Here is an 18998-nt window from a genome sequence, read left to right as displayed (position 1 = left end):
ATAACTCGGGGTAAATGTATTGTATGAATATACTTCTAAATGTAATAATATAAGTACGACAACTGGGCAAGAGCGTTATAATATAAAATCATAGCTATAAACATTTTTTATCAGATATAAATTATCATTTTTTTTCATTCACAATAAACATTTTAAATTAACGAAATTTTAAATTTTAAATTTAACATTTTTATTTACTTTAAATCAATCAAAATTTCACTTAGAATAAGTCTTAGAGGTACAAATTATCACATTTATTATTATTACTATTTAGGTAGGTACCGATTTAAACAATTTTTTTAGGAACTTTTTTTCTTGTAGACGTTCTTGGCCTATTACGAGGCCTTGTGCCCTACAAGTAAATAATATATTTTTTTTTTAGTTAGACTTTAATATTATTTATTAACAATTGTGTTTTTGTATGGAAAAAAAAATGACGCTCTTGTCCCGGTATTACATAACGGGCTTTACCCGTGAATACTTTTCAGCGGGGTAAGTGCATCATTGAGTATAATAGTAATTAAAAAGAAGAATTACATAAAATTCATGACAAAAACACAAAGCACATTAGTAATGGGTTTATATTGACTAGGAAAAATTTGATGACTCTGTATATTTTATTGATTATAAATTTTCAAAAACAGTATGTTCATTTAAATAAGTTGATAACACTACCGAGCATTTCTTTATCAAGCCAGTTTTATCATGTGTTTGTTATACAGTGTTGCCATATATAAAAATGTGTTTGGAGTAACATTTAATTCATTATTTACTTATTATCTGTTGTTTGAGAAGTATCATACTGTTATTAGTTTGTAACAACGCGCTTACATATTATTACAAGAAAGAAGATTATTAGTTTTTTACACATATTTATTAGCTTTATGCAGCTCTACGGGGTTGAACACATTGTACAATACAATAGATATTATTTTGCCTAATAGAGCAGATTTGGGAGGTAAGAGATTATATTCAGGTTTGAAAATTTTTGAAATTTAGTTTACCAGTAATAATAGAATATTATGAGATTTTTTTTAATAAGAATATATTTTTTTTTAGCTGACATATATATATGTATGACTAGTCTAATAGTGTGAATATTCGTGGAAAAAAATAAACCAATGCGATGCTCCGTAACAAGAGATTATAATTTTATTTTCTGCGTTTAACGTCATATTTACAATATTTACAAACTTACCTGTAACAAGAGAAACCACAAATTGTAATTCTTTGTTACACCTCTAACTGTTAATATAAACTTAATATGTTAAACAATATCTTACACTTTTTAAATTAAACAATATTTTACCGAGTTATGTCTTACCGAGTTGTTCTGGATTATATAGCCTTAATATTTTACCAAATCCGAGACGAACGTAAATTTCTTGAATTTTAATCTGAAACCTTTTTTTTGTTATTGCCTCTAATACCTGTTTTATATGTTCCACGTGTTTCTCAAACAATGGTGAGTATATCAAGATATCAACAATATCTTACACTTTTTATATTAAACAATATTTTACAATTTTTATTTAAACAATCTATATCAACTGATTCCATATATTCATTTCTTCTGATCAGTAATACCTTCTTATGTAGCTCACACCAATGTACAATAAAGAAAGTATTTTGCTTTACATAAATAAATAAATATATATATATATATATATATATAATATTTTCTGTGGTCAAACATTAAATAATTATGGAGAATCAAAAAAAAAAGAAAGTAAAAAACCATTTTGGATGAAAAATCATAATTTAATAATAATAATTATACAAGTATAATAAAGAAAATTTGTAATTTTTTATTAGACAACACATAAGATATTTTTGACAAACAAAAGGAGATTTTGAGGTTAATTATAACACATTACTATTTTAAAATATACATACATGTGAGCTTTAATTTTCATCAATTTTTCAAGTCATGAGTTGAAAATGTGTGTGTGTAGATTTTGGTCCAAACCGATGCCACCTGTATACATTATAATTGTCTATTTATTTCCTCATTTTGAAGTTGTTGTAGTACATCACCGCCGCTTGGTCGAGCGTCCGTTTCTTCTTTAAAGTACATGATTGTACGGTTTAAAATACGTTTTAATTCTTGTCTGGCCATTTGGGGAGTCTCTAGAAGTTCGACGTCGTCATATACGCCAGTACTCACCAGGCCCATCATGTTACCATACCGTTGACTAAACTCCATGCATGTCAGTTTAAAGAATTCTTTTCGTTCATTCAAACCCCTCCTTTCGGACACTCTTACTACGTTGATGGCGTCTCTCATTTGAAGCACCGGCGCAGTCGATATTAAATATAATTTAAACTTGTTGTAAATGAGTTCTATTATAGGAATGATCGTATCAAATAGCTTATTAATTCTCTTCGATACCTTATTCGTTATAATTTTATTTGATACATGACATAATCTACTCAACATCGAAATTCCTTCACTTTCGATTACGTTCATAAGCCGAATATATGCCTGGGCGTAACGTCCATTATCTACACAGTTCATCATCACTGCATTCAATGTTTGACCTACGGCACCACCGCAATAGGTTTGCAGTATAATGGCCATATAGCTTTCTGTTATTTCTATATTGGTTGTCGGCGCATATTCAGTGATTAAAATATTATACTGCAGATCTTCAGTAACCGTAAAGGGTGGCATCACATTGTAGTATTCATATTGCACTTGTACGTCTGGGTTACTAACGCATCTTTTCTGCGGTGCTTCTTCGGTCTGGTTCGGTTTATCTCGAGTGTAGCACGTATTGTCCAAAAACACCAAACTCATAAAGTTCGACTCGGTTATTAGCAAATTCTGAATAGTTTCCAATGTGATCATCGTTTGACAACCGCTAAGACTGCATAGTGCAATAACACAAATTTGGAACACAAACATTTTTTAACTCGTATTCGTTGAGTGTCGAAAATAATCAAAACAGGTAAACTATGAACACCAAAAACTTTCATAAAAGAATAACTGCTCACACTACTGCAATGCGGGTTAATACCTTACTTGGTTACATTGTACCTATTTAGTTTAGGAACGAGCTAAGGCTTTATTTGTTCAATGTTATGTTTGAAGAGCTGTTGTTATTCGCGTGCGTTTGACAAAAACAACATGGTAACGTTTCTTTTTCATGGCGACTTTGGCTGTACAGAAAGGAAAAGACATATTATTCTGTTTTATAATTTTATGGGTTTTAGCGCGCACAAATTTTATATATGTTTTAAAAAATAAATCTATTAATTTAAGATTAACTAAAAACTGTATAAAAAAAAGGTCTAACACTTTAGACGAATTTAAGAGCGTCATAGCCAACCAATCATACTGTACAACATTTATTGAAATAATAATACTTTGAAAAAATCAATTATCGATTATTCTGCTAGATAGTACTAGTAAAATGAAATATAACAAATTATATTATTTAAAAAAAAAAATATTATTTTAAATAAGCAACATGGCGCATTGAAGGATAATTTGGTGTACTCAAATGTATTACCTGTGAACATAAAAAATAGAATTTCATTTGTTTTACTAAAGTACTAAGTCCTAATATATTGTATATTATAATAAGATTTTAATTAGATTTTTAGGTTTTCACACATATTTATTAGCTTTATGCAGCTCTACGGGGTTGAACAAATTGTACAATACAATAGATATTATTTTGCCTATTAGAGCATATTTGGGAGGTAAGAGATTATATTCAGGTTATTCAGGTTTGAATATTTTTAAAATTTAGTTTACCAGTAATAATAGAATATTATGAGATTTTTTTTTTTAGTGCATATTATCAAAATATTTTGAACTTTTAAAAACCAAAAGTCCAATCTCAAATTTAAACAATTCTTTGGATTCAAAATACATTTGTCAATTACATATCTTTACATTACAAACATTGGCAACTCGTTTACAACTTATTTTATGTTGACTGAGCCGTTTCGTCAAGTTGTTATCAACGTAGTAATGCTTACAGAGTCTATTAAATATCAAATAGTAACCGGCCATCTTAGTACACTATATTTGAAATAGAAAAGAAAATAATACATATTATCTCATTCGTGGAAAAGAATCTAAAGCGTCCCGGCGCGCGTTATCATGTCAATACGTTATCACATTATAATAACGGTGACGGCATTTTTTGTTTAATTGTTTTTTTGTGACATTTTGTTACATGGTATTCATTTTATAGAAGTCGACATGTTTTCCGGTCTGACAAAGATTACCTATGTGACGTTGGATTGTTGTTTAATTTGCTTATGAATAAAAAAAATTAATAATTTTTCTACGTTTTTAAGAAAATGTATAATTTATATTTACAGAGTGTTTCTCTTATCATGAACCACTCAATATTTCATAGGGTTTAATTAGAAATTAAAATATTTTTTTTTCATATTGTTGTTGTAGAATGTGATCTCAATTTTTCACAATGTTTTTTGTTTTTACCCCCTCCCAACTTGGTTGTTTTGATAGCAACTATTGAAACTTATATGGTAACATAATATAATATATTAACTTTTTCTATAGAGAATAATGTACTAAAAATATTGACTGGTCGATAACCAGTTTTGTATAACTATTTTTGAAGTTATTAAAGTTTCAAGTTTAGGGCAGGAGGAAAGGTGGATTAATATTTTTATACCAACGCCTGTATGGTCAAAGACACATATCGGTATATCGCACTGGCTGGAGCGCTTATAGTATGTTTATCAATCATCATGTGCTGTGCTAAGCCACTGGCGTTAAGCGTCTATCAATACTACACGTGTTCAAGCTGGAAGACAAACGATAAGTTATGAGCACTAATTACGTCACCCTTAATTTTCTCTGACACTACGATGTTGAATGTGTACAACTCGCTTGCTGAAATAGCTAAGACAGAATAACTATTTTTTCCGAGGTAAATCAAGTGCGATATCAGCAGTTAAGCTCAACAGTTTTCATAGCACCATTTTACAAAGAAAGCGACAAAGACTGCCGCTGGTCTTTTATCTGAATCGGACGTGATATTACCCAAGTTAAATAGAAAACTTTTTGGTTCAACATAAACTTCACGATTACCTGATATTTAAGTATAAAAAGAAAGAAAAAAGATATTAACGATTTTTATGATGAGAAATAATGATCAACTTTTTGGTTTTTGAGTTGAAATAAAATTGCATAAGCACTAGATAGAAGTTATATAAGGAATAAATTATTTAAATATAAGAAATAGTTGTCGGGTCGAACGCAATCCCACTGGCCAAGAGGCTTGATAAACTAAACTGGCTGGGTTGATCTTGTTACAATGCGTTATTGTTCTGAACTCGACTTCTTTGATCCCAACACTAAAGATCTATGTAGTGTATTTTCATTAATGTATTCCTTATGAGTTTCTGTCCAGTTTATATGGCTCACGTTTATTAAATAGATATGACATTTTACAAATTAGATAAATAAGTGAAATTGTGTTATTCTGTGCATGGAGTATTTTAAAATATTTAAAAAACATTTGATATTTATTGTTTATTACAAATGCTATCCAAATTTTCTTAGCCGCGTCCTCGCGGCTAGAAATAGAATTCCGATGATTTTAAATAATAATATTATGGAAGATTTGTAATTATGATTTTAACTGTAATGTACATATAAATGTATTTGATACATACATGTTATGTATTACTAATATTAATTAAATTTGTTTGATAAATATGAAGTTTTACAATAAAAAAAAAAGTGTTATGTTTGACATTTGTTTATTTTACTTATGTAATCAAGCACAATTGTTTAGCTATTCAAATTCTATATAGGTTGTTAAACTTCGAACTATAATTAATAATATTTTTTGTTACAAAAAGAGATGCTACGAATATTTTATATATTATTTGTTTACAATATGTGATAACAACAGCATTAGCGGTAATCGATTAGAAGTAAACATTTATGTTTATTACAAAACGTATCTTCTTTGAAAAAAAAAAAACGATTTAAACACAATAAGTTGCTTGCTACATTTTTGTGGAATGAAGTTTTTACAAACGGTCTTTCACGAATGAGATAGAGATTTCATATTTACTCTTAATTTTAAATTATTTATTGACAACAAATTTCATAAACTTTAATAAGCACACAGAGAAAACAGCAAATAACTTGATGCATAAAAACAAATAGCCAATTTCGATTTCGTTACAACAATCGTCAAATATTAACGTGTTCCGGTAGGTTATCTTGGCAAAATATTTGTAGGCAGTTTTACTAATATTACTCTAAGTGTTTATTATAAAACTAGTTGTTTTAACTATTCCTCTCATAGAAAATTCAAAATTGGGCATAATTTCTTTAGTAATCAAATCAACAACAGAAAACAGAAACGGAACAGAAGAAAAATGATTTTATAAATTAAAACTAAAGCTGCTGTATTTATATATTTAACGTAATTGACTGTTAGATGGGTATATAAATATCACGGTATAGAGCCACACAGGTTTCATTTCTTATGAAGTCGTCCCTATGACCGTCGATAGCACTTGTCTCTCTACGAATCTAAAATATATAGAATTTGTAAAAAAATTACTTATATTTTTAGAAAATACACACAATTGGCACAGAGTAATGGATAAAATCAAAGATAATATTATTTATTTTATTAGACACAGAATGAACCCAAAGCACAAAAAAAAATTTTAAGTTTATGGGTTTTAAAAATAAATTAGACAGTAAGAAATAAGATAATACTCCTAGAATGACTATTTACAATATTAAAGAAGAGTATTCATTGGCGAACCGCTTTAGTTGAATAATAGGGAAGTTTGAGCCATAGTTTGTAGGAATGGGATTAGGAAGAGGATGATAGAGTGTGTGATAAGTTAGGTGTGCGGAAATTAATCAATGAAAGTAGAAAAGGACAACCTATTTTACTAGTGAGAAAAGAAATAATAGCCAGGATATAAGTTAGGACATAAAGTGCGGGAAACAAATGGTATTATAGTAGTAATCTCAATTTATCACAAGTTTTAGTTTTGAAACTCAAATAGGTACGCATACATTTCATTAACTTTAATTAAAAATAATGTACTGAAAAATGTTGAGTTTAGTTTAAAAAAAAACACCCAAAAAATGTACATATTTTTCAACTTAAAAATACTACACTCTAACACTTTTTTTTTAAATGCTCTAACTATTTCCAAATTTGTATGGAATATTCTTTTAACATAGTACTACCGGTAAACATTGGCTAACCAAAAAAATAGCATAAACCCTTTTTCTAGGAGGGATAGAATTTATTTTTCTTTATTTCACTTTTTCAAACTAAGTTTTAGTGATTAGAGTTTAAAAGTAGACCAAAGGTATAGCTACAGTGAAGCTATTACATTATAAATATATAATATTTTCTGTAGTCAATCATTAAGGAGAACCAAAAAAAAAAAACATTTTAAGCGAAAAATTATAGTATAATAATTATAATAAAAGAAAGTTTGTAATTTTTTAAAACATTTTTTACATTTATAACGTAGAATTTTATTATTAGATAACGCATAAGGACTTTTTGTCAAACGAAAGGATATTTTGAGGTTAATACATTACTATTTTATAATATGCATACATGCAAGCTTTAATTTTTATCAATTTTTTAAGTAATAGTTAAAATATGTGTGTGTAGATTTTGGTCCAAGCCGTTGCCACCCGTAAACATGACAATTGTCTATTCATTTCCTTAAGAGTTGTTGCAGTTCGCCACCACCGGGTGGTTCAGCGTCCGTTTCTTTTTTGAAGTACCTGGTTGCACGTTCTAAAATACGTTTTAGTTCTTGTCTGGCCATTTGGGTAGCCTCTAGAAGTTCGACGTCGGCATATACGCCTGTACTAACCAAGTCCATCATGTTACCATACCGTTGACTAAACTCCATGCATGTCAGTTTGAAGAATTCTTTTCGTTCTTTCAAACCCCCCCTTTCTGACACTCTTACTACGTCTATGGCGGCTTCCATTTGACGCACCGGCTCAGTCGATATTAAATGCAATTTAAACTTGTTGTAAATGAGTTCTATTATAGGAATGATGGTATCAAAGACCTCATTAATATCCTTCGATGCCTTCTTTGTTATCAATTTATTTGATACATGACATAATCTACTCAACATCGAAATGCCTTCACTTTCGATCACGTTCATAAACCGAATAAATGCCTCGACGTAACGACCTTCATCTACATAGTTCTTCATCACTGCGGTCAATGATTGACCTACGGCACGACCGATATAGGTGTCCAGTATAAAGGCCATAAAACTGTTTATACTTTGTACATTGGTTGACAGCGAATATCCAGTGAATATAAAACTGTATCCCACATCTTCAGTAACCGTAAAGGGTGGCATCACACCGTAGTTTTCATATGGTACTTTAACGTCCGGGATACTAACGCATCTTTTCTGTGGGGCTTCTTCGGTCATGTTCGGTTTATCTCGAGTATAGCACGTATTGTCCAAAAACACCAAACTCATAAATTTCCATTCTGTTATTTGCAAATTCTGAATGGTTTTCAGAAAGATAGAAAAACTAGAAAAACTAGAAATATTAGAAACACTTGAAAAACTAGAAAAAATAGAAAAAATAGAAAAACTAGAAAAAATTGAAAACTAGAAAAACTAAAAAAGTTTTTTTAGTTTTTCTAGTTTTTCAATTTTTTTCAGGTTTTTCAATTTTTTCTAGTGTTTCTAGAAAAGATAGAAAAACTAGAAAAACTAGAAAAACTAGAAATAATTGAAAAACTAGAAGAACTAGAAATCCTGACAAAATTGAAAAACTAGAAAAACCAGAAAAAATTGAAAAACTAGAAAAACTAGAATAGTTTTTTAGTTTTTTAGATAAACTAGAAATCCTGAAAAAATTGAAAAACTAGAAAAAAAGAAAAAATTGAAAAAATTGAAAAAATTGAAAAAATAGAAAAATTTAAAAACTAGAAAAACTAGAATAGTTTTTTAGTTTCTTAGCAAAACTAGAAATCCTGAAAAAATTGAAAATTTAGAAAAACTAGAAAAACTAGAAATCCTAAAAAACTAGAAAAACTAGAAAAAATTGAAAAACTAAAAAACTAGAAATCCTGACAAAATTGAAAAACTAGAAAAACTAGAAAAACTAGAAATCCTGAAAAAATTGAAAATTTAGAAAAACTAGAAATCCTGATTTAATTAAAAAACTAGAAAAACTAGAAAAAATGAAAAAAATTGAAAAACTAGAAATCCTGAAAAAATTAAAAAACTAGAAAAACTAGAAATCCTGATAAAATTGAAAAAATTGAAAAACTAGATATCCTGAAAAAATTGAAATACTAGAAAAACTAGAAATCCTGAAAAAATTGAAAATTTAAAAAAACTAGATTTTATTACAACTGAAAGTGATAAAATCACTTTTAAATAAACGCTTCGATGCGAATCTGTGGATAGTTAGTTCAAACCAGTTATAGCGGCTTAGAAGATATCGTGGGACCAGCAATAATGCACTTAAAATTTAATATTTAGTCTTGTGCAGGGTGGATACGATAAGGGTTGATCGTCTGTCTATAAAAATGTACTGTCATAGTTACCCATGTATCGTAATTAAAAATATAATGAAAATATTTTCATTTTACATATTTTTAAAGAAATTGTATATGTTGTAGTTCCATTGTAGATCTATCTTCGGCCTAATTTTCAGATCTAAATCTCTAAAATTTGCTTGAAAAAGTGAAATAAAGAAAAAAATTCTATCCCTTATAAGGGAAAGGGTTTATCATTTTTTTTTTGGTTTGTTAATGTTTATCGATAGTACTATATTTGAGGAACAATTCATATAAATTTGGAACATTTTCGACTATTTTTAAAAAAGTTATAGAGCATCGTAATTTTAAGTTGAAAAATTTGTACATTTTTTTCTCAATTTTTTTATAAGGAATAAAAATATCTAATAATAACACTGTCATTTTTGTAACGGCAATTAACGTTTGCCTGAGCTCTATATGTTTATTCTCCATTGACTGTTTGTTAATAACATAGACATTGCTTATCATTTTTACCAAAATTTAAGTAGACAACTGTGTGTGTTATGTTACAGGTTTGGACGCCCAAGACAGTCCAGCATTAGTATATTTAGATGAATAAATCAATAACCAGATTACAGTAAGTACATCTAAATGCTACATAATATCTAAATGTTCTTCTGCTGACAGAAGGGATGCCAAATAATATCAAATTTCAACTATTCGAATAAATAAATTCAAAAAATTGCATTAAAAAAAAATATTTTATTATTTGAGTAAAACATTTTTTTGTACATTCTTTGCAAATTTGTTTTACTATCATTTGTAGGTGTAAAAAAACTGACAATGAATTTAAAGCCAACGACACATGTAAGACATTGATAAATTATAAAAATAACACACGTGCAAATTGAAAATATTAAAAACAAACAAAATCACTACTACAAATAAATCTTATTTAAACCATTATAAAAATAAACTTAAATTTAAAAAGTAATGACACACATGCAATTAATTTACTAAGACATTTTTAAAACGTTATTATAAAGAAATACAAAAATAAATAAATAGATAAAATAAAAAATACAGTGCATAAGTTAGACAAAAAAAAAATTTTCTTTAATGTCAATTTTCTTCGACAGTAAATGTAATAGAGAATATAAAAATATTTAAAATTTAGTGATTTTACGTTACGTGAACATACTCAAGTCTTATGAATTGAATTTCAGCCGAATAAAATGCATTGACTAGTATAGGATCGGTGGGGGTTTGGAACTTCCTATTCACTGAAACATGCAAATCAAAAATTATAGAAGTAATATACTATAAGGATAGTAATTATTGACACACACATAAGACGTCAAAATAGGAATGTTTGAGAACAATTGGAAATAATTGTTGTAACGCTTTACAGCAGTAAAGAAGTCTCGACTCTGGAATATAAGTCTTGACCGATGTGTCAGTGTTACTCGACGTTGTGATAGGTAGGAGTATGCTTTTGTATAGTATAATTATCCAAGCTATAAAATGAACTTACGCTAATTGTACACAATGATTTTTTTGAATCTACGCTCGACACAGTTGGTGAAGTATTCAAAGGTCTAGGCGCTACTGATGAAACGGAAACTATTTTAATGCAGTTATCATCTTCATCTTCATCTTCGCTGATAAGAGATGAGTATAGTGAAGTGTCCGGACAACTGATAATCTTTGCTTTTTTATTTTCATAATATTCATCAATGTCCTGATGGTCTTCCGTTTGTCGTCGTTTGATAGGTTCTTTTTCTTCGCTGTAATCTATGGAAAAAAAAAGATTAAAATAAAGAATGTTTGTCTATTATTTGGGTTAGGATTTAAAACGCCGAGTCAGAAAACATAATACGTTGTCGATGGGAATATAATAAGAACATTAGCTGTAAAACATTTTAAATTTGACGCAAATACTTTTTTTTTTTTTAGACCACTAAAAAAAATTAAAATCAAACCTACCTAATTTGGTGTTTTTGACTTTATGTTTATTCGCAGGATGTGTCAATTTCCAATCTCTGTACAGATTTATCTTTGATTCGTTGTTGGTGCTTAGATAATTGTATTCGTGCTTTTCAACCCTTTGGAGATATTCTTCGAGCGAAAGTATTAAGCTCTCAGGGTTTCCCTCGGCTACGGATTCCTCGATAAGCGTACGGACTCCTTGCACAGTGTTGGCTATCATTTTGAAATTATCTTCGTTAGGTTTGAACTGGGATCTCGATCGAAACGTTTTACATATGCCTAAACAAAGTAGGAAATTGTTTTAAAAAAAGAGAAACAACAAAAAATCAACGTTATCTCACCTTTGAGCCTAGGCAATTCGTCTTCCAGATCTCTGTTTTCAAATGGTTCTCCTTTAAGACCGCCATCGAACTAGGGTAAAGTTAAAAACAAATAATTAGCTTAAAAAAGATAAATCATTTACATTTTTTTACATAAGTTCTCCTGTAAAAACGCATAGTTACCTTCTTATCATTGGAAGTTTTATGATAGTACAGTCGCAGATCGGGCATTATACTGAAGTAAAAATACTCTTCGGTACCATCATTGCTTTTCCATACTGTACATTTCTCTTCTTTACATTTTACAACAATGTCCTTCATACTTTTATATTTAAACTAAAAAAAAAAAAAACAGTTTACGAATAATTACTTTTAAAAAAATTAGCTCTCAAAATATGTCGTAGCTTAAATTAAAAAGCCGTAACTCTATAAATACTTTGGTTTTAATCAAACTAAAAGATTCTAAAAAGCATAGAAGTTTCATGAAGATTTTTACTTTTTTTTTTGGAAGCAATATCTAAAAAACAAGCTGCATCGCATCAAGCCATTCATCTAGCATTCGGTTTGGCCTGAACCGTCCAAAGCACGCAGGCGAGTCCAGTACTATCTTGTATTTAAAATACCTACGGTAAAATTAAATTAGAATGCAACAATTTTTGTCATATTCCAAATTTTGACTTGATAATGTTGAATTTTTTTTTTATCTACCACCATTGTTTTTTTATTTTAACTTGACTTCAAATTGTGTAAAACTCGGTCCGCGATGGTCTTACAGTAAACACACCGATTTTTAAATAAAAATATTGATATGACATCCCCCATTAAATTATCATCTTCTATATAATTACATTATGCAGTGCATCGTGTACTAAGCGTTCTTGGTGAAAGCCAACTCCAATAAAAATATTGATTAAAACGTTAGTTATTTAGTTGGTTTGACTTATAATTTTGATAATATTTTCAAGTTGTACTAATCTAATTGTTTGTGTAAATTTGACTATGAATGTTGTAAATTAACACGTCCGAACTGTACCGTGAAATATTTTGTAGGTATTTTAAATTTTAAAATCTTTGTTTATTTTTATTTAATTGTGAAGTTGGATTTAAGATATTTTAGCGGTTCATACCGATGCGCACCGATAGGACACATTTAAGAAAACCGTTTGATTGTGTGGCCGTTCACTTCTGATAACGTTATTTTTATTTATCACAATTTTCTTTTTTGTTATCAAAAAAAAAAATACAAGCAATAAAAGCAGCGATATTTTCTACACTAAGCTACAAGCTTTTTTTAAAGATAGGTTAGGTTAAAAAAAAAAGAAATAGTAAATAAATTGAATTTAAATTTTTAAGTCGTCAACTAAGATGTATTGTTATGATTAATTAATAATCACAAAAGTCGTAAGAAAAAAACATAAGACGGCCAAATGCAAAATAAAAAAAAACATTATGCAAGCATGCAAACTTGTGTGACATTGGCTTTTTGGCCATAAAATAATATTAACAGCAATTATTATCCGTGAATTAGTTTCAATGAAGAATTGGTCGATATTTTGAAAAAATAAACATCTTTAATTCTTTCAACAAATACACTGTCAATATGATTATTATTATCTTATATTGATCGCATTATGTTTGCAGTTAATTTATTGTTCAGACTTTGAAATAAAAAAAAATTAAAAATAATCGCGTATGACTTGGCCGGCTATGCAAAAACTACTGTTAAATAAAATTTAAACAAGCTCCGAGATCTACTTAACTATGGTTTTTAATATTTTATGCAGGATTATTAAACTTACCAGTACATGATCGCACAGTCCTTTAAGTAACCAGACTTTAACCAAGTATGGCAATTCAAAATATTCTTTATCGATTAATGGGTTCTTGTCGCCCACGACAGTCCAAAAATCTCGATGGATGCCGAATTCTTTGAAAACCTAAATAAAAATCACAAGTAGTTTCAATTGTAAAAAAAAACAATCTCTTTTTGCCATTATAATATACGTATGGTGCCATCGTATTGATTTGTTAAAAATTTAAACACTTACCTTAGCTTTGCCTTGGTCCTTTTCGTGGTAAACTTCAAACCAACTCGATATTTTTTTCGACAATTTCTCGGTCCAAACTTTGTATGACATTAAATTATTGATACATCTCTTACCGCTCATCGGCCCCAACAATAATGTCATTATTTTACTCATTAACGTCGACTCTTTAGGTATCAAAAACATCCCTTCGATTTCGCCTTGATATACATCTCCGATATGAAAAGTCCCAGCAAGAGCAGATACGAAGTTTCCGATTTCAGCCAACTGAAAAAAAATTATATTTATACAATTTTAGTATTAACGTATAATATAAATTTAAAATTGCATCGAAGCTAAAAGTATAAAATTAAATTTTTCATACAAACCTCCCACATTGAAGTTACATATTGACTGTGGCATTCAAAATCGATTTCATTTTTCCTTCTATTTAGTTCTTCTAATAACATAACACTTTTCTCAGTTAGGGCAATCTTATCCTCAATAGCGTTATGATATATCTTCAATCGTTCTGGACGACAATGAGCGACACTTTTTAATAACTTTGAATCATAATGGTCTGAAATGACAATTTAAATTGAAATAAATACCCATTATTAAAAATATATATATATATATATATGTTAACAATATTCGTTTAACAGTAATACAAAATTAACACAAGCAACTACGACATCACAAATTTTGTAATAAATATGAAAATACCTTTAGGGTATAAGTATTTATAGTCGTAAGTCTTCTCCGTTTTAAATATATCCAACGCCTGTTGAACATCTGTTGTACTCTTTAGACGCCTGCAACACAATCAAATAATAATATTTAACATAAATAGTTGTTTTCCTTAAGGTACAACTGTGTGATCGATCATAAGTGCGTAGGTTGATGAGATGAATTATTTAAATGAAACGTTCACTAAAATTAGCTGTTAACATAAATTGTTAAAGCCATTAGTTGTTGTACTAAATTTATTATGAGGAGGCACTTATGAACAATTATAATTTATTATTTGTAAAATATTATTACTCGTCCAGGCAAAAAATACATTCATCCAACAATTTTTCAACGTTCAAAGCAGCATAAGTAGTCTTATGTCTAGGGCCAAAATATTTGTAACAGTTCAACAAAAGACATCGTATTTCCGTAATCACATCGGCAAACGACTTGTATTCTCCGTCTTCCGCATTCATTTCGACTAAAATTATAGATTATATTTATTAGACTATTTTTTAAAATCCAACGAAAATATGACAGCGTTTACTATAAACGTTTTATTTTATACATACTCTCGTATAAGTCTCTGTTGTCTCTTTTATCAATGTATTCTAGGTAATCCAAATTATGAGCAATTACTTGAACACATTGTGGAGCTACTGTATAGAGTTGCCTTATTATTCTATAAATATTTGTATTATTATTATTACTGTTTCAAAATATTATTTGTAAATTTGAAAAATAAAATAATTTAATGCTTACAATATGGCTTGGTGTAGTTCTTGCTTTTTTTCATCCACAAAATTCGTTGACTCGTCCATGTTTACCTAAACATACAAAAATTGCGGTTTATAGATGTTATTGATTTTCAAACAAATATATATATTTATATACAGATAGATTTCCACAAATATTTAGTCAATAGAATCATGTTTTTTCCGTTGAATATTTAACACAATACTTTTAATCTCGTGTTTAATTAAATTACTATTTAATAACATATATTTTACTTATAGAAATACAGTTTTTACCTATGTTAGTGCCTGCACAACTTTAAATTGTGCTATCCTTAAGAGTTAAAATGCGATAGGTCACTACGAAACCATTCATCGCAACACAAGTAGTTTCAACGCAAATCAAATAAAACTAAACATTAGAATTTCAATAAACATATAGGTATATACCTATATTTTATTAACTAGTTTTCATAAAAAAAATAAACATTATTAATTATTTATCATATTATTATAATGTCTACTATTTTTTCATCAGTTAATAATGTAAACAATTCAATGATAACCACCACCTATATCATCCCTCTTATCACATTCGACTCTTAATCTAATTATTATTACCAAAAAAAAAAAAAAAATGATTAGCAAATCCAAGTTTACCAATGATTCGATTATAATAATACAAATAAAAATCGATAAATGTATCGATTGTATAACCTACCTAAGAAATAAACGCACAATTGTTTTTTTTAAATTAACGCTATGGCTTTTATTTTTAGTCATACTGTTATAATTTTAGAATTGCCCAAACAAAGGTAGAAAGCAAAATAGTTGACATAAAATACACTAAAAGCTATATAAATTAGCGTTTATGTATTATTTCACGGTATTCAAATAGTTTTAAATATGCCTAGTGACAATAGTAAAATTAAATGTTTTCTTTTAGTTTTTAAATAAAAATATTTTTTTTTAAAGATAATATTAAATTCAAATTAATTTCAATTTTTCTGTGTTCACTTGACTATAGAAACGACACTTATCGCATAAAATAGTTACTAAACGTAGCTTAAGTATTGTGACCAAGTTTGTTAAAATCTAAATGAAAAATTGGACATAACATTATGCCAATATCTCATAAATAGTATATGGATTATAAAACCCAGAAAAAAAAATTTTTAACATAGTAGTTATTTAAGTCAATGGTGTAAACATTTAATTGTGAGCGCAAACACAGTTCCCATAAAGTAACCGCAAAATAAAAATATTGCTGAGTAATATAGGGACAAAATACTAATTCTTTGATTGAGTTTGAACTGTTCTAAGAACATCAGAGACGAGTGAAAGTGTTTAGTTCTTTTTAAACAGCCATAAGATATAAAGACACTACGCTGCTCTGATAAAACTGAATTAGCGTTGTGTATTCTAATAATTAATTTTTGAATAAGAGTAATAAAAATGTATAAACTTATTAATTAAATTGTATAAATATCAAGAAAATAAATAGGGATAGCTACTGGTAAGAACTTGTACTGCATGTTAACATGATTTTGACGTCAGAGAGTTGTCATACGAAATGTTCAAAAAATGTTATGTTATTTTTTTAAAAATAATAGCTCAAACAAAAAAAAATCCTTCGGGTTATTTAATTTTGTACAAATCACTCTTCATACCACCTAGTTTCATTTCAATAATTATTGCAAAAAAAATTCGGGATCATTGTGTTATGGTAAGATAAACTGATAAAATTTTAAATTTAGTTTAGAAATTGTGGTGAATTTTTTAAATGATTATTCTCTGGACTAATATTTTAACTTGAAATTTCTGTTTGTACAAACGTTCAAAAAAAAAACAACGCTCAGAAAGACCGTCGACGAAATACACGTTGGTAATTTAAAGTGATTTAATACATTTTTAAATAAAATAAATAACAAATTTATCATTTATTTACCTGGAGGTCGGTGGTCATCATCGGATCTGCGTCAATGTCCATTAGACTTCTTTGGATATTGGAATATTCTTGAAATAAACACTGTTAGAAGAGACTCGTTACAACGTTGTGCTCGTCCGGAAACCGAATGTCGTTTGCCAAAAAACCAAAATATGATTCACCAGCTAATGTTTGGGACACGCCATTACAATAGATAAGGTCTACGGTCAAAATTTCAAATGCGCCATCTACCGCGACCAGCAGGTACCTACAACCTCTTTGGGCGTTTCCAAAGAGATTGTAAGCGACCCGTACCTGTTGTGGCGGGCTCGGGACAATTTCAAAACCGAATAATATTACCTATTATACTTCTCATCGTGTTTATGATTATAATGAAGAATGTATTTATTACCTTGGAAAAGGTTATTTTTCATATCGTTCAACTAATTAACACAACCCGCGTACATCAAGGTAAATAAAAACGGCTGTAATCGTATCTTTTGTGGGCTACAAGAGTCTTATTACTAATCGATTTTCAATGATCTCAGAGTGACCGATTTTTGTGGCTTCATCGTTTATTATTAGTTTACAATATTGTTGATTATCAATGTTTATATTTAAACATACGAAACAATAATCAGAAGCGGACACCCAAAACAATTTGGCAAAACAAAGTTTTAGGTTTTAAATTGTTTTTTTATTGGTTTTTAGGAGAGGGAAACAAGATAAATACTTCTCCTTCCCCTCTCCTCTTTCTCGTTAAAAGCGAACCGGTTATTGGCCGCTGGTACTAATATTAGTTAAAGTAATTGACATACGTTTATTTGTAATTAGTATAGTATGTTAGATAAAATAGGGTTAAATAATTGTATTATAATAACGTAATGATACAATTTTATTACTTTAACTAAAAATAACATTTTAGTGAGATCATTTTAGTTTTTTTAACTAAAAATAACATTATAATGAGATCTATACTCGATTTCGTTGATTTGTGTTTATATGTATCTATCTTTATTAAATATAATCAACAGTTTCGATAGGAACGAAATAAAAAAGGCGAAAATTTAAGTTCAATTAAATTAATTTAAAAGTAAAAAAAAAAAAAATTGGGCTAGTTAAGAGGCAAAAAAATAGACATTATTTAACAAAAATTTATCTAGTAACAATTTTAAGTAAACCGACTAATTTTAATGAAAATAAATATTACGTTTATCTAGTTATAAAACTTTAAGTTATTTTTCTCCGAGTTATGGACCTAACCGAACGTTTTCCAGCGTTATCTATTGGGCGGATTTCAATTTTTATTTTCTTTGTGTGAAGTTTACTATTTTCTCTATGCGGGCCAAGAGGCCGATTTCTTATTTAGCCATTTGAAAATACCGTAAAAATATAAACGTGTAAACCAAAGCGTTCCGTTTTGAAATAGTGTATAGTTTTACACGCTGTTTGTTTAAAAAAAAAAGTGTTGTATCACAGTGTACACTTTTTTCACACCGACCGTAGAGTAGGTGTAATACCTAATTTTCGGCGTTGGTCGTTATCATATTTCTTATCAACCAAATTGTATTATCAATAGAAAACAGTTATCAGTTGATTAATCCTACACCAAAAACACGTTTGTTTTGAAATACCACACCATTTACACTTGACGCTAATTGGTGTAATTTTTTGTCAAAACGAACAAAGCTATTATTGTACCAAAATTGAATTTTTCAATGTATTAAGTCGAAAACTTATATTTTCGACCTAAGTCGTTT

The 18998-nt window shown here is 28.6% G+C and overlaps 1 protein-coding gene and 1 long non-coding RNA gene across 2 annotated transcripts; both read right to left on the bottom strand.

Moving 5' to 3' along the window:
* Nucleotides 1-10736: 10736 nt before the first annotated feature.
* Nucleotides 10737-11579, bottom strand: LOC126835075 (uncharacterized). Its single transcript, XR_007685133.1, has 3 exons — nt 11499-11579; nt 11047-11306; nt 10737-10795 (listed from the first exon to the last, which is right to left on the bottom strand). It is a non-coding gene; the product is annotated as an uncharacterized LOC126835075 (long non-coding RNA).
* A 9-nt stretch (nt 11580-11588) lies between these two features.
* On the bottom strand, nt 11589-17384 carry LOC126835079 (uncharacterized protein KIAA2026-like). The gene is made up of 12 exons (XM_050567381.1): nt 17260-17384; nt 15340-15404; nt 15150-15259; nt 14890-15058; nt 14572-14660; nt 14235-14425; nt 13870-14133; nt 13621-13758; nt 12005-12157; nt 11843-11912; nt 11652-11780; nt 11589-11617 (listed from the first exon to the last, which is right to left on the bottom strand). The coding sequence occupies exons 1-12, from the start codon at nt 17299-17301 to the stop codon at nt 11589-11591; spliced, it is 1449 nt and encodes a 482-aa protein (XP_050423338.1). The 5' UTR covers nt 17302-17384.
* Nucleotides 17385-18998: the final 1614 nt, after the last annotated feature.

This window comes from Adelges cooleyi, unplaced genomic scaffold (genome assembly GCF_023614345.1).
Source record: "Adelges cooleyi isolate 19-005CV unplaced genomic scaffold, UGA_ACOO_1.1 ACOO_flye_CR_arks_rails_tigmint_CR_PRNA_210, whole genome shotgun sequence".
Classification (NCBI taxonomy): domain Eukaryota; kingdom Metazoa; phylum Arthropoda; class Insecta; order Hemiptera; family Adelgidae; genus Adelges; species Adelges cooleyi.
This window is presented reverse-complemented; position numbering and strand designations above follow the sequence as displayed.